Source organism: Balaenoptera acutorostrata, chromosome 8 (genome assembly GCF_949987535.1).
Source record: "Balaenoptera acutorostrata chromosome 8, mBalAcu1.1, whole genome shotgun sequence".
NCBI lineage: Eukaryota > Metazoa > Chordata > Mammalia > Artiodactyla > Balaenopteridae > Balaenoptera > Balaenoptera acutorostrata.
In genome coordinates this window covers 113600502-113615797 of record NC_080071.1, presented here as the reverse complement: position 1 = coordinate 113615797, position 15296 = coordinate 113600502, and the positions used below count along the sequence as shown (strand labels likewise).

Below are 15296 nucleotides of genomic sequence, written 5' to 3'. Positions count from 1 at the left end.
CAGTGATACGTTCTCAGGTACTAAAGGCACCCATAAAGTGTCAATAAATTGCACAAGTAAGAGACTTTGCCATTCTGCCAGTGACACAGCGACAGATGGTTTCCCATCGATGAGTTTGTGAGACAAAGCTTTTCTAGATAGGGGACAGGAATGAGACTGTAATGGAGAGATTCCATTCTTGTGATCGGGATGCTGAATTAGTTTAGCCTGTCCAGTTAGTGGAGCTTCATCTGTTACATGAGGGGCCTGTAATGTGGCTGTCAAGATGTTCTGGGGCGTCTACAGCTTTGTCACCTGTGCCTTATGCAGACCCACTAGAATTCTAACTGCTTGGATCCTTCTGTGCTGCGGGACCCAGATCTGTTTGATGTGAGAATCTTTACCATTTGGGTAGCCGACTGATATGAAAAGTCCTAGGATCTTTACAACAGAGCCTCATGATTCCCGGGTTTGGTGTTCCGTTACAGTACATGGCTTCCTGGGCATTTGATCCCGGACTTATAATGATGTTATCAGAGCCATAGGGATCATAGGAGAAATCTGGTAGAACTGCCCCACCCTACACCGGAAGACAATAAGATCCATGGAAGTTAAATGCTTTCTTTCTCAATATCTCATACCTGGTGGCACTTGTAGCCTGAGAGCCAGGTCGCTAGACTCCAGTCCGGGGGCCTTGCTCTTGAACTCTTAAGCCAAAGATGCTGCTCTGTCTTCTTCCTTTTGTAGCGTTAAAGTCATGTCTTGATATTGATCTGATTCTTTAACCAGTATGACCGGATAAAATGGGAAACTACCAGTGTCATATTTCTGCCTAATGATGATGGCAGCTCATAATAATTGAGCACCTGCTTAGGCCAGATCCTATGCTGTATGCTTCTCATCTAGAAACTCACTTGGTCCTTGCAGTGACCCTAAACGGTACGCGGTATTATTATTATTCATTTTTTAAAAAGAAAATATAGCTCTAAAAGATTAAATAATTTCCCAGGCATGTTAGTCAGAGTCATAGCCAAGCTTTGAAGCCCTAGTCTGTCGACCCCAAAGTCTGTGTTTCTAACCACAGTGCTGTATTCGCTCCTACCTCATTATGATGTTGAGTTGGTATTTCCTCTCCCCCTAAGCGAAGTCCTAGGTCAGAGCTGTCCTGCTTTTTTTAGGAATGCCAGCTGAACACAAAATCAGGAGCCCCTGCTTTGAAACGCCCTGGCATGGGGGTTGCCATCCGTGGTCATCTCTGTCCTCGAAGCAGCTGTAGCAGCAGCGAGCTGTCTCTCTCGAGCACCTGCAGCGAATACTCCAGCGGCTCCTCCTACACGTGGCATGATGGGAAGAATCTCAGGAAAAGGGTAAGGCTCCTTTCAGGCCACTGCAGCGTCAGAGAGAACCAGAAAAGAAGCCTCTTCTGGTAGGAAGGCGGAAGGTGGGAGGGAGGCGAAGAAGGAAATGACCATTTGCTGAGTTCTTGTTCATTTACGCCTCACAAAACCAAAAGAGGGAAATATGATTCTCCCCATTACATAGAAGAGGAAATTGGCTCCAGAAGGTTAAGCTCCTTGCTAGAAGTCACACAGCTAGTGAGAAGTGGAATGATGATTCAACCTCAGATGACGAGGCCATCATGGGAGGGAGTTTGGGAGAGAAAGACATTTCCCTTCTGTGCTTTGGTGGAGCCCACTGAGTTCCCAGACTTATATCGAGTTGGAACTGGAACCCTGGCCTAATGGAACTGACCATGCTTCAGACCGACTAAGACATTTTCAGTTAGTTTTATGGCCATCATGGCTGTGATGCTCAGAGAGACTTGTTAATGTCCTCCGCAAAGAGAGTGAACTTGGCCATGTGCCAGGTCATTCCAGACTGAGCATCCATGAGAACTCGAAGAAGAGGTTTTCTTCTAGAGAATAGGGAGAGCGGCGCATTCTCTCCGAATAAATGGCCGAAAGTTTTGGAAGTATCATTAGCTTTGTAGGCGTTTACTGCTCAAAAATAGCATGTATTATATTGACCTTTAATCAGTGCAATAGCCTCATAAAACACTAATATTATGGCTGTAAATTGGAGGGTGGCACAGTAGAGAGAGAGAATTCCATGGTAGATGACAAGCGCTATGGCTTCAGTGAAAGTCGAGCATGTCTCTACTTAGATGCCAGGAGTTCCTCTACCAGATTTTTAAATAACTCTTACGGCTGGAATGACTCCCATCTGCAAAGTGGGCTCACACAGCTGAAGGTTCCTTCATGATTTGAATAAACATCTTTGCACACTGGTATAAGCCAAGAATCTGGAATAGCTGTTTCTGCAGTTTCCTAATGTTAAAGAAAAACAAAGAGTACAGGAGAATGGAAACCCTGAAACCGAATATTTAGAGATCAGTTTTCTGTCATCTGTATAAATTTAGTTTATGACTTCAGAAGCATAAGAAACCAGGGAAATTCCATAACTGCCAGAAAATTTGGGTGAGGGAGGAGGTTTTTCATACTCTGAACAAGAACTCAGAAAAAGATTTCAAGCTTGAATTTAGAGCTTATTCCCTTGGACTCAGACTTACAATGCAAAGTGCAGAGCCTGGGGTGTTATCAAAATTGCTCCTTCTAAGGAGCTGTTCGGAGTTCTGAATAATGACTGCTAGGGACCTGGCCCTTAGCAGACTGGGGAGATGGTCGGGGGGGGGATGTTCCCTCTCTTTGTCTCTGAATATTGCTGGCTCCCAGAGCCCCCTGCTCAGCTCTTTTCATTCACACCTCTTTCTCTCTCTCTGAGCCTTTTTCCTTTTCTTTTCTTTTCTTTCTTCCTTGAAATTTTTCCAGTTAGAACAACCCTCGATATTCTAGGGACATCTCTTCCCTGAAAGAGGAGAAATAAGGTTCTCAAGACACTTCACACACACTCCGTTAGCCATCACCTGGAGATTTAACAGTGTCCCATCTCAAAATGGCTTTGGAGTACCTGTGTGCCTGTCACATCTCCCAGAGAGAAGTCCTAATTCTCAGGGATCCAGCAGACTAGACCCAGTCCCATGAAGACATTTTATTTTATTTTTATTTGTTTGTTTATTTATTTATTTTTGGCTGCATGGGGTCTTCATTGCTGCTCACGGGTTTTCTCAAGTTGCGGCGAGCGGGGGCTACATCTTCGTTGCGGCGCGCAGGCTTCTCATTGCGGTGGCTTGTCTTGTTGTGGAGCACAGGCTCTAGGCACATGGGCTTAAGTAGTTGTGGCTCGTGGGCTCTAGGTGCACGGGCTTCAGTAGTTGTGGCGCACAGGCTTAGTTGCTCCGCAGCATGTGGGATCTTCCCAGACCAGGGCTCGAACCCGTGTCCCCTGCATTGGCAGGCGATTCTTAACCACTGCCCCACCAGGGAAGAAGTCCTGAAGACATTTTAAGTTGATATTATTTAAGGAACTTCTTAAGTTCTTACCATGTACCAGGTGCTCATTTAGTATTAACTTACATAATAAACTCATACAATATGAATTTGAATGTGAATATAATATTAACCTATGTAATAACAAATATATGACCAATGGTTCTTTAGTAGTTCATAAGTATTTTTTTAAAATATTGTTTTGTGTAGAAACAGAAGGGAAGCCTGCATGAAATGCACTGGCCACCCTCCATGGAGGAATCTGGCTCCTATTATTGAGTATTTACCACATGTCAGCTTTGTCAGCTCTTCATAAGTACTAGCTCATTTAATGCTCGTGATAGCTTATTAAGTAGGTTCTCCTATTTCCTCCATTTCACAGAGAAGTAAACTGAGGTGCTGAGAAGTTAAATATCCATCCCAAGGTCTCCTAGCCAGTAAGCGGAGCTGGGCAGTTGGTTCCAGAACCTTAACCATTCTGCTAGACTGACCTTCTTCAATCAGCCTAAAACTTGGAGGAGTCCCAGTTGTTGGGACGGGTTTGTTTCCATTAAGACCAAGAGTGTCCTTTAAAAAAAAAAAAAAAAGAATGTGTAAAACTGTAGCCTAGTCAAGAAATAGGAAAGAACTGTGGACATTAAACCCAGGCTCCTACCTTATCAGCAGCATCTTTCAGCCAGCTGCACTGCTCCCCAGAGCAACTCTCTTCTGACTTTTCCCTGCAAAGAACGAAGCCGCCAATATGAAATGCCAGCTTCATCCCACCATCTCCCCGATAGGAGATTCATGCTTTTTTTCAAGTTTCAAGATTATCCTCAACCTTTCTCAAGCTATTAAATACGATGACCTCCTGTGGAAAAGTGTTGGAGGAATATGGCTAATCTCACAGGGTGGGGAGCCAGGGCCCTGGGAGGTTTGCAGCCTTGGGCCCTGGGATGACTCAGACCACAACATGGGCAGGCTCCGCTCCGGGGAGGCAGAAGGGAAGTGGGTAGGCAGACACAGAGCACATCTTCTACGGCGTGAACAAATCTGCCCTTTTCAAGCTCTGAGAGGGTACTTTTGCCTGGCTTCTCTTCTTTTTTGTGAACGTGACATCAGGATCTTGGAAATTCTTAGAAACCCAAGCTGTGGCAGTCTGCTCACTGGTCGGTCTATAATACCCAGACTTACTGAAGGGATTTCTTCTGATTTCCGAAGGAGTTTTTAATGGCACAGAAGAAGAGGAGGGGGAAGGGGAAGCATCACCAAAATAGAATCTATCCACAGCAACTTCTGACCCTGGAGAATTTTCCAAAGAGAATATATAATTTGACTTAAAACCAAATATACATATAACAAATAAAGAAAAAATAAACAAGACATATTGTTGAAAACAAGATTTTTATGATTTTTATGAGAAAGTTTTAGATGTAAGCAGATGCTCACAGCTTACTAAAAAGCTGAGATTCCAGGGTAAGTTTCCGACATGGACTTGACCTCTGCTTATGGGCGCTCGGGTGTTCAGAGTCCTGGAGCAGCAGGGCAGCTAGTGTGGAGGTGCCAACAGGAGCTGTACTCTTAGCCAAGACTGGTGCAGCGTGCACGTCTGAAACCACCAGATCCATTCATAGACATTCTTCATCGTTAACTATATAGCCTTTTAAAAAAAAAAAAAAGTCATTAGGTCAGAGCCTCCCAGTTTCCCCGAGTGCCAGTTTGTGATTAAACTCTGCAAGTTCCATTCAAAAGAGGGGTGTTGGAATGACCTATGGTCTCTATTATGACTTTGACTAATATAGAGGGTAGAACAGAGGCTACGCTCGATTCCAGCAGTATTGCGTCCAGGTTGATGGTGCAGCCTCTAGAGCCAGATTGCCTGGGTTCAGATCTCCACACAGCCACTTCAGAAATGAGTCATAGGAAGGACCCAGGAGACCAGAGTTCCAACCTTTGCTCCAGCTCTTCCTTAACTATGTGATCTCCAAAGGACAGATCTTGCTGAATCTCAGTTTCCTGCCTAGTAAAATAGAACTGATAATGTCTCCCTCATGGTATCATTCTGAAAATTAGATCAAAGCACTGGGTCAGGGGCTGGTACACAGCAAATGCTTGGTCAATATAAGTTTCCTCCTCTGCCATTCTGTTTCTGGCTAGCAGTAATTTGATAAATATGAATGTCTGAGTAGAATGCCATGTTTTTTTCTATGTCATCTCTTGGTCACTTCTCCAGAACTAACACTGGTATTTGGAGAAATATGAAGAACAGGAAATTGACCTTTTGAAGTTAGTAGGTGAATCATTGCTATGAGTTCTAACAGCAAATGCCCAGCTGCTCTATCTGTGTAAACATTTCACAGATGTTCACTGCCTATCAAGTAAAGTCATGAAGCCACATGACATTCTAACTTTCAGTCGTTAGAATGGAAGGGACCGTAAAGGCAGGGACCAACTCACTTTTCCATTTACCCTCTTTACCTGCCATATACACTGCGCAGTGAGCCATATTGTCTTCTGGTTATTCCCTAAGTGTTCCTTAAGCATACTTTTCCAATTTAGGTCTTGCCATCCCATTTCTTCTACCTGGAAATCATTTCCTCTACTTTTAAACTAAGGCAAACCTATCTATCTTTCTAGGGCTAGGTTTATTTTTTTAAAAAGAAAAGAAAAGAAAAGGAAACTTATATGCTTTTTGTGTTTTTTTCCAAACAGACATGTGGTCTCCCTCCTGAAATTCTGGAGTGCCTGCTACCCCTGTATGTCTCATATGATCCCTTGACTTGTGGTTACTTGAGCTCAACTCCTCCTGGGAGTTGCATGCTCCTTGAAGGCAGGGTCCTTATCTTCTACTTATCTAGATCATATGCTACTTAGCTCAGGACCTGGCAAAGTAGAGACTCGCTGCATAGTTAATGAATTAGTTTGAATTAATTAATGAATAAATGCATTTATATATGAATATTTATCAACCACTAGAACGAATTCAGTTTAATGATGGCCTTTTCCTTTTATAAATTGGTGATCCACAGAGCTCAATCATTTCTCATATCTCCTTTTCTTTCCTAGCAGTCATCACAAAACTGGGACAAAAGGTTAAGTATTGACTCTTCACTCCCGAGTGGCTTTGCTAGTCCCACAGATGAACTACCTCCGACTCGCATCAAGGAAAGCCACATCTTGGAAGGACTCAGAAAGCTCCAGAAGCGAAAAGTGTTACTTGAACCCCCATCAGTGATAACCAAATGGGGTTATAAAGATTGCATGAACTCCAATGAAGGAATCTATTCTCCAGGCATTAAAAGTAGCAGCCTCAAGGAATATGCCCCCTGCAAACCCACGGACACGGGGAGCCCCTGCAAGGAGCCCCACAAGGCATTTGTTTATGACACAGATTCTCACGACGATGCCGAAGAGGACCCTTCCTCCTTAGCCTCGCTCCAGGCAGTTCCACACCAGGGCTGCAGGCTGCACGGTTGTAAATTAACCCACAGTGTTTCCGACAGTCTCTTTGGCTGGGAGCTGAACGGCAAACACCGTTCAGAAGTCACTTCCTCGGTCTCCCCCTGGGAAAGGCCTGAGAAGCTGACCAGCTGTGCTAGCGACTGTCCCTTGGAGCGGGAGCTGTGCCCGAGTGCGCGGGGACCTCAGGTGCAGAGAGAGAGGGACCCGCACAGCCAGGGCTGCCTGCCTCCCAGTCTCGAGCTCTCAGACACCGACGACACCGAAACGCTGGAGGAGCTGCACATAGAGAGCAGTGACGAGAAGAGCCCGTCAGACATGTCCTTGACTGTGGACGCCGACGAGTCCGTGGAGAACCTGGACGTCCGCGTGGGGTTTGGAAGATCTCAGCGTGGGTCTCCTGAGGAGGAAGAAGAACAAGCGCCCGTCCACTTCGAGAGCAGGCCAAAGACGTTTAGTTTCATTAAGCAGCAGAGGGTTGTAAAACGGACTTCCTCAGAAGAATGTATTACTGTCATATTTGATGCAGAAGATGGCGAGCCCATTGAGTTCAGCTCTCACCAGACTGGCCTTGTCACTGTCACCAGAAAGGAGATTTCCATCCATCAGGCCCCTGCTGGGCCCCAGACAGAGCACACTGAACTCTTACCTCAGGGAACTGCTCATTTACAGCCAGGGGCTGCTGCTAGAGACTATCCTTTCTTAAAGAGATCTGAAGAGGAAACTGAGAGAAACATTCCAAGAGGAGAAGCAGATGACGTTGCCGTGACGCCCACTGAGTCCTTCCACCCCAGGACAGTGACGCAAAACACTCAGCGACAAAGACTGACCAAGCCAACACGCACTACGTCATGCCAGAGTCATTCGAGGTCCTCTGTGGCCACGGGCATCTATCAGAAGAAAAGTCTGACAAAAATACCTACCAGGGGCAAGTCTTCACCTCAGAAATCAAGGATAATGGAGCCTGAAGCCTCCCTCACGGTCCCCTCAACTGGCCCAGTGACTCTTGAGAGGTCACCAGCTCCAGGGAAACTCTCACGGTTCAAAAAGCCTGAAGGCCCAGAGCCCCTCTTTGCTTTACCGCCAGATTCACACATTCCAAAACCCTCCACCCAGCTCCCTCACGGCTCCAAATTGTTCAGCAGAAGGGATTGGGTCCAGTACTCCAGGAGTCAGATGCCAGCATCACAGCTGCTGCCAAGGCCCCCCGCCGAGCCGAGTGACGATGGGGAGTCCCCCACGAGGGACAAACACTGTGACCCGGGACCAGAGGCCAGGCTGAGGTCGCCCTCCCTGCCGTCGCCTCCAGGCAGGTCGGTCTCCCTACTCGCCAGGCCCGGTTACAACTATCTGTCGCCACCTTCATGGGCCAAGCCAGAAAGCGGGGTCCCCAGTGAGGCAGCAAGGACAGTATTGAAATCCCCCCCTCTGAAAGGATCCTCTGCTCCTATTATTTATTTTAATCAGACCGTGACAGAAGTGCAGGGGAAGAAACCTTCTGTGACCTTCAAAAAGCCAGTCTTCACTCCCCCTCCGCCCTCCACAGAAGCAGAAATCCAAACCAGATGCCCTGCTCACAGCCCCTCCAGCTTGTTTGCTGGGATGACCCCAGGGCCCCCAAAGGTCTCTCCAAAGAGAAGTGTCCCCAAAACCCCACCTCACCAAACACTTGGGACCACACAAACGGACATAGGGTTACGGACTCCCAAGAATTGCCCTTCTACCCATGAGCCACTGGAAATACCGTCTTCCAAGGGTGTGTCTCCAGCAAGAAAAGGGCAGTTGAATGACAGTGTCCCCACATCCCCCAAGCCTTCCTTCTTAGGGGTAAATGAGTCACCATCATCTCAGGTTAACAGTCCCTCATCATCAGCACCCTCCAAAAGCCATAACACCCCGCATGGTTGTCAAAACCCTCACGAGAGAGGACTGAAGACTCGCCTCCCCGTTGGGCTCAAAGTCTTCCTGAAGTCTCCCCAGTTGCTCAGGAAAAGTTCTACAGTGCCAGGGAAACATGAAAAAGACAGCCTAAACGAAGCCTCGAAAAGTTCCGCGGCTGTGAGCAAGGATAAGCCAGGGACCTCCAGGAACGCAAGCAGCCTTGAGGCCACCGGAGGCGAAAGAAATGTGTCTCCACTGGGTTTACGAGCACAAGAGAGTTTGGCCGAAGGGCTTCCCCTGGAAACAGCAACGCCAGAGTCACTGGAAAATAGCACGCCTGGGGCTGATGGAAAAGATGCGGTAGAAAACAAGTCTGTGAAGAGATCCCTCTCCTCCAACAAACCACTCCTAAAACCAGCTCTAGGCATGAACGGAGCCAAAGCCCGCAGCCAGAGTTTCAGCGCTCACTCGGGGGACAAGCCCCCCACGGCCTCCATGGAAGGGCCAGGCAAAGTCCGGACTCAGATTATTACCAACACTGCTGAGAGGGGCAACTCCCTCACCCGGCAGAGCTCCTCCACGGAAGGCTCTCCCAGCAAGACCGCGTCTGCCCCCACGTCTGACGGTCTCCCCGGTGCTGGGAGGCCCCTGGGGCATCCTTCCTCCAGGCAGGGCTCCCTGGGGAGTACAGGCAGCTCCAGCAGCCAGCACGGGAGTCCAAGCAAGTTGCCTTTGAGGATCCTTCCAAAATCCGAAGGGGCCCTCGCCCCACCTGGAACAGAAGAGCAGCAGGCCTATGCCCAGGGAGAAGGCGCCAGGGTGACGGCACCAGAGGAAGCAGGCAGCGACCACGGCAGGTGCCCATCCACCCCAAGAGACAGCCCAGGAGCTCCGCAGAGTCCGGGGAGGACACGGCATCCCAGCAATTTTGAAACCAGCAGGACCTCCAAGCTAGAAACTTCTGGAAGGTATCCAGACACGTCTACAACCAGGACCGGTGTTGTGAGCCCAGAAGCCCCCCTCTCACCCACAATCGAAGAAAAGGTCATGTTGTGCATTCAGGAAAATGTGGAAAAGGGCCAAGTGCAAACAAAGTCCACCTCTGTGGACGCGAAGCCGAAGCCCGGGCCTTCTTTTGCCAGCTGGTTCGGTTTTCGGAGGAGCAGACTGCCAGCTCTCAGTAGCAGGAAGATGGATGTCTCCAAAACCAAAGCAGAAAAGAAAGATGCAAAAGGTTTGGGGTTCGGAAACAAACAGCTAAAATCAGAGAGAAAAAAAGAGAAAAAGAAGCCTGAGCTACAATGCGAGATGGAAAATGAACTTAACAGGGACATCGAGCTGGCAGATGGTCCGGACAGTGGTTTACAAAACAGAAGTAACCTGAAAACACCGCCAGACATTTATGACCAAGTGAAGTTTGAATCGAGAAATAGACCCAGCCCTGTTCCATGTTCAACGAAAGATACCTTTATGATGGAACTTCTGAACAGGTAGCGTGTTGGCAAAGGGGGTGGCAGTATAGAGGGCAGTGCAGAACCCCACCCACCCCTCACCCCTCAACAAGGAGAGTTGTTTGTTTCCTGCATACTGAATACCAGTCAAGCATGTTTCTCATACAAGCAGAAATTCATCGTAGCAATCTTGTATACATTAGCCAGAATTTAAACAATGAAATAAAAGTTAGCAATAAGATGGTGATTTAGTCCACGTTACTTTGGTAACCAAACCAATGGTCTTTGAAATTAAAGAATGGTAAGTTTCATCAAGGTTGGTGGAAATTCAGCCTACAGTAGAAATCATGAACGTCCCCACATGGCATGAAATGGAAGAAAACTACACATATGTTTTTAAAGGATGCTGATCCCACTGACCGTACCGAGCAAACTTAGAAACTTTCCAGAGGTAGTTACAGATCCTGCTGATCTTAAGCCAGAAGTATATTTAGCAATCATTCCCCAGTGGTTTTTACTTTATTCCCTCACCCCGCCCCCCCCCCCCCGCCATCTCACAAGCAGTCATAAAAATAAAAATAAATTATTGCATTATCAAATCTAAATTGACACACTACTGGAATAGCAGATGAAGATTTGACCAAGGCCAGTGAGACACACTTATCACTCAAGGGTTTAAAGACAAAGAGACACATGGAGGTTACTTTAAACATTAAAGGATTGGGAAAAGTAGAGTGATTGAAGAAGAGCAATGTAATTGATCAGAGGAATCACTTTCTACCTGCAGAGTTGATAAGAAAGCAGCTCAACAGACTGAAAGTGGATCAAATAATGTTTCCTGCAGGAGTATGTTAAAGGGCAGCTCCCAGGGCTCTTGTGTCACCGGCAGCTCTCTCGGCACTCAAGGAACCCACAAGAAGAACATCAAAACCAAAGCAGATATGGAAATACCGAAAGGCTCCCCGGTAAGTCTTTTACCATCCTGGTTATGAAGTGTCAGGTTCTGAGATGGGCTAGTTGGGTTCTGTCTACCCTTTGCTGATGAAAATATATAGGCAAGAGATTACGGGGGAAAGGGAAAGTTAAAGCCAAAGAGAAAAAGAGGGAAATCTTGGTGGCACGGTAGCGGAGTGGTGACAGTCAGATTGGAATGGGCCTGTCTCCCTCCGCCCACGCCGCTTTTGTAGTTCTCTTTTCAGAAGGATGGTATAATCACAGTGCAGGCAAATGATGCCGCGCGTGTCATCTTCAAATTATACCCTTGTGCTGGGAATCTGTCCTGATGATGCTTTCCATCATTTCCAGCAACGCAAAAAGGAACGAAAACGATTATAAAAAATAAAAGTGCAGAGCAATTTAGGAGAACATTGGCTATTTTGATGATTTGATTTAAGCATTTTTCCTAAAGTTGTAAATACCGACTTATCCTACCTAAGACAGAAGGTGTTAAGACTTAAGAAACTTATCCTTGGAACCAGGCCTGGATGCTGCAGGGCAGGGAGAGGGGACAGAGCCTGGAGCTGTGCCCCATGCTCCCAGCTGGGACATCAAGGCTGTCCTGGGCCTGGGCGCTAGCCCCGGAGCTAGCATGGTCCGCCACGCAGGCTGCACATCAGGGCTGCTGTAGGCTGCCCAGGTTTCCTGAGCGACAGGGACCTCGAGGACGGCTGCTACCCGCCCGGGCCCAGGCCGCCCGCAGGAGGCGGCGGCAGCTACCACCCCCATCATGACGGCCACGGAAACACACTGGGTGGAGACAGCTATCCCTCGTTCGGCAACCCACAAGGCAACGTGATAGCAAAAATCGTGTCTCCTATCGTGTCCGTGGTGGTGGTGACCCTGGACCCTGGGAGCGGCCAGCTATTTCCAGTACAACAGGAGGAGGAATTGCTTCAGGACAAATGAACCAGAAAACATCTGAGACCTTCAAAATCCACCCATCGCTTTGAGAAAAGCTCCATCCAGTCAAGAACCGCCTTCGTCACTCCCGTGAAGTTCCTTTCCTTCTTGTCTTGACCAGCTGCCCTGAAGGGTTTTCTCCTCTGTTTGCAATAGACGTGCTGCCTAACAAAGAATTCCTAATTCCTCAGAAACCTCGATCGTGATAAGGTAGACAGCTGGACCTTGGGTTGTACAACAGATTGCTTGATCTGTTGGTTCCATTGTGAATCTGGACAGAGAGATTCCAGCTCTGGAATGAGCTCCGAAACTACCTCCTGGTGTGACCCCAGGCCATCAACATGGTCACAAAGCACAGGGGCAGCAGAATGGCACGGGGGTCTTGGGCGGGAATGCCATCAGCTTCTAAAAGATGGAGACAGACTGCTGTTTGGGTTTCCAGCAAGCTGGGGTGAGAAGCTTGGCTGATGCTGCAAGTTCCTTAGTTATGTCAGGAATCCAGACCCGTTCACCACCGCCCCCGTGAATCGGGAATGAGTGATTTCCAACACTAACGGCAGAATTTGCACATTATTTCAGCTCACAAAAGTATTGTTATCTGCAGAGGATCAGGCTGGATTTTGGAAATTTAAGTGCAAAATCGCTGATGTGGAAACCGTCTCGGGGAAGTGATCAAGGGGTGCTTTTTCCTGTGAAATAGTACAGTTTCTACATTGTTTTGGAGAATGCGGGATAGAAATAGAGATTTGCAGATATTGAGGCTTTTGGTATTATTTTTGATCTTTGATCCTCTTTGGGTACCAGTTTTTAAGGTGACGTCAGTACTTTCGTTGGTTTATACTTTTCTTTTTACTGGACTAGATGATCTTCTATCCTCAAACATCTAAAAAGTATACTAGCTGTTTGCTTCTATTTTAGTAATACTTTAGAGGAGAGGAAAAAGGATGGTTTGGGCAGATTAGTATAGTTTGATTCAACTGAGATTAATGCTGATAGAATTTTAGAGTTTAAATATTAGAACCAAAGAGGAAGCCAGTCACTAGAATCTGGATCTCATAAAGAGGACACATTAAAATTCCAAATATGCATGCTTTGTGCTCACCCTTAAGGATTGAGAGCTAGGTCTCCCAAGAGAAGTTGAGAGCAGAAAGCATTTGAAAGAGCTTCCCAGAATGGAAAAGAACTTAAAACTAACGCTCCTGATTAGATGTCTCAGAATTGCATGACTTCCATCCTGGATTTACATAGATTTGAGCCATTTGAAGACAGCCTATACTTCCTATTTTAATATGAATGTCCTATGACTCTTCCCAAATCTAGTTGAGCTTTCCCATAAGTGAGGACGCCCACTAAACACTTCCCATATATGAGTTTTCGTGGGGAGTTTAATTTAACTCTTGTTAAAAAGTGTGTGTGTGTACACACACAGATTTACACACAGATATACATAAGTGGAACTTAAAAAAAGGTAACTCCATCCATTTTCTGTAACTGTCATGGACAACTTTTCATCATTTAAAATACATGTAAGATGGAAGCAACCTAAGTGTCCATCGACAGATGAATGGATAAAGAAGATGTGGCACATGTATACAATGGAATATTACTCAGCCATAAAAAGAAACGAAATTGAGTTCTTTGTAGTGAGGTGGATGGACCTAGAGTCTGTCATACAGAGTAAAGGAAGTCAGAAAGAGAAAAACAAATACCATATGCTAACACATATATATGGAATCTTAAAAAAAAAAAAAAAAAAGGGTTCTGAAGAACCTAGGGGCAGGACAGGAATAAAGACGCAGACGTAGAGAATGGACTTGAGGATACGGGGAGGGGGAAGGGTAAGCTGGGACGAAGTGAGAGAGTAGCATGGACATATATACACTACCAAATGTAAAATAGATAGCTAGTGGGAAGCAGCCACATAGCACAGGGAGATCAGCTCGGTGCTTTGTGACCGCCTAGAGGGGTGGGATAGGAGGATGGGAGGGAGATGCAAGAGGGAGGAGATATGGGAACATATGTATATGTATAGCTGATTCACTTTGTTATACAGCAGAAACTAACACACCACTGTAAAGCAATTATACCCCAATAAAGATGTTAAAAATTAAATAAATAAAAATAAAAAATAAAATACATGTAAGAGAAAAAAAAAAAGAAAGTTATCCTTTTTGGAACTTGACTCCCTATCATTTAGTGTTTTAATTATGAGGTCCAGAACTCAGGGGGTAATTTCCTTTAAAAAAATGAATAAAAAGCATTTTAATATTTCCCCAGGATATGCCAGTTTCAAATAATATTTTTGCTTTAAAATTACCTTAAATTGAACTTCCTCTCCTTATATTCTTTCTGTTCTTGCATCACTGGTCTGGTGATAGTCATTGTTCCTTTATGTAAATTTTTAAGCACTCGAGCAAAAAACAATATCTTTTCAGAATTCCTGTATCCATATATTTTTGTGCTCTAATAAAAGAGATTATAAAATATACTATGTGCTACCATTTTCCTAGGGAAAACCTGAAACATGAAGCAATTACATTTTTTTCTGGAGTGGTTCAAGAGTAGAGGAGATTTTAGAAGTAATCGTGATTGGCATTATTAGTTTTTAATTATTATTGATGTTTAGGGTTCCTTAGAGTTTCACTTTAATTTGAGACAAATGTACATTTAAATGCTTTTTTTTTTTTCCAAACAGCTCTTGACTCTAAAGCGCTATAAGGTCTTTTTTTTTTTCTTTTCCAAACCCTCTGAAATCATATGCAAACTATGTTCTTTGCAAAAGCTTTTTTTTTTTCTTTTCCCCACTTCTTGCTCTTGGCTTCCATGGTATCATGCCTTCCTGAAAACATAGATGTCCCTTGCATTATAAAATCACAAATTATAAGTGTGTCTAAGGCTGCCTTTGTAGTGTCACTGAAAGGAAAGAGAGAGAATAAACGTGTGGAAATGTGCAGTATGCCAGAAATTCAATCCAACTGATCTAAAACTTTGATAGCCTGGCAGAGGCCCTTATCAGAGGCACTCAATTTAACTATGCCCCATTTAATATGGTGCTGACAGCTTGGGGTATATCTTCACTGTACAGAAATACCAAAAAGAAAAAAAAAACTGTTTAGCTTTTACAATTTCATTTTTACTTTCTTAGTACTTCCTAATACTAAAGTAATTTGCCTTGCTTTTCTTCTCTCATTTGCAGTCTTTTACAGTGTAATAATGTTTCCTTTGGTCCTTCCAGAATATCTGCAAGAAACACTCTTATTCT

At 45.5% G+C, this 15296-nt stretch overlaps 1 protein-coding gene and 1 pseudogene across 14 annotated transcripts in view; both read left to right on the top strand.

Annotated features, from left to right (window-relative positions):
- NCKAP5 (NCK associated protein 5) overlaps positions 1–15296 on the top strand; it is a 1062317-nt gene that overhangs the window by 942370 nt on the left and 104651 nt on the right. For 11 of the 14 annotated variants that reach the window (XR_009009050.1, XR_009009051.1, XM_057551412.1 and 8 more), the window contains 3 exons: positions 1158–1346; positions 6411–10174; positions 10923–11100. Coding sequence is in view for 12 of the 14 variants with exons in the window: in XM_057551412.1 (XP_057407395.1) it covers positions 1158–1346; positions 6411–10174; positions 10923–11100 (4131 nt within the window). In the remaining 2 variants the exon portion in view is untranslated. The remainder of the gene's footprint in view (positions 1–1157; positions 1347–6410; positions 10175–10922; positions 11101–15296) is intronic. The other 3 variants (XM_057551417.1, XM_057551421.1, XM_057551424.1) reach the window with 3 other exon arrangements.
- On the top strand, positions 11286–12177 carry LOC130708675 (glycoprotein Xg-like; annotated as a pseudogene).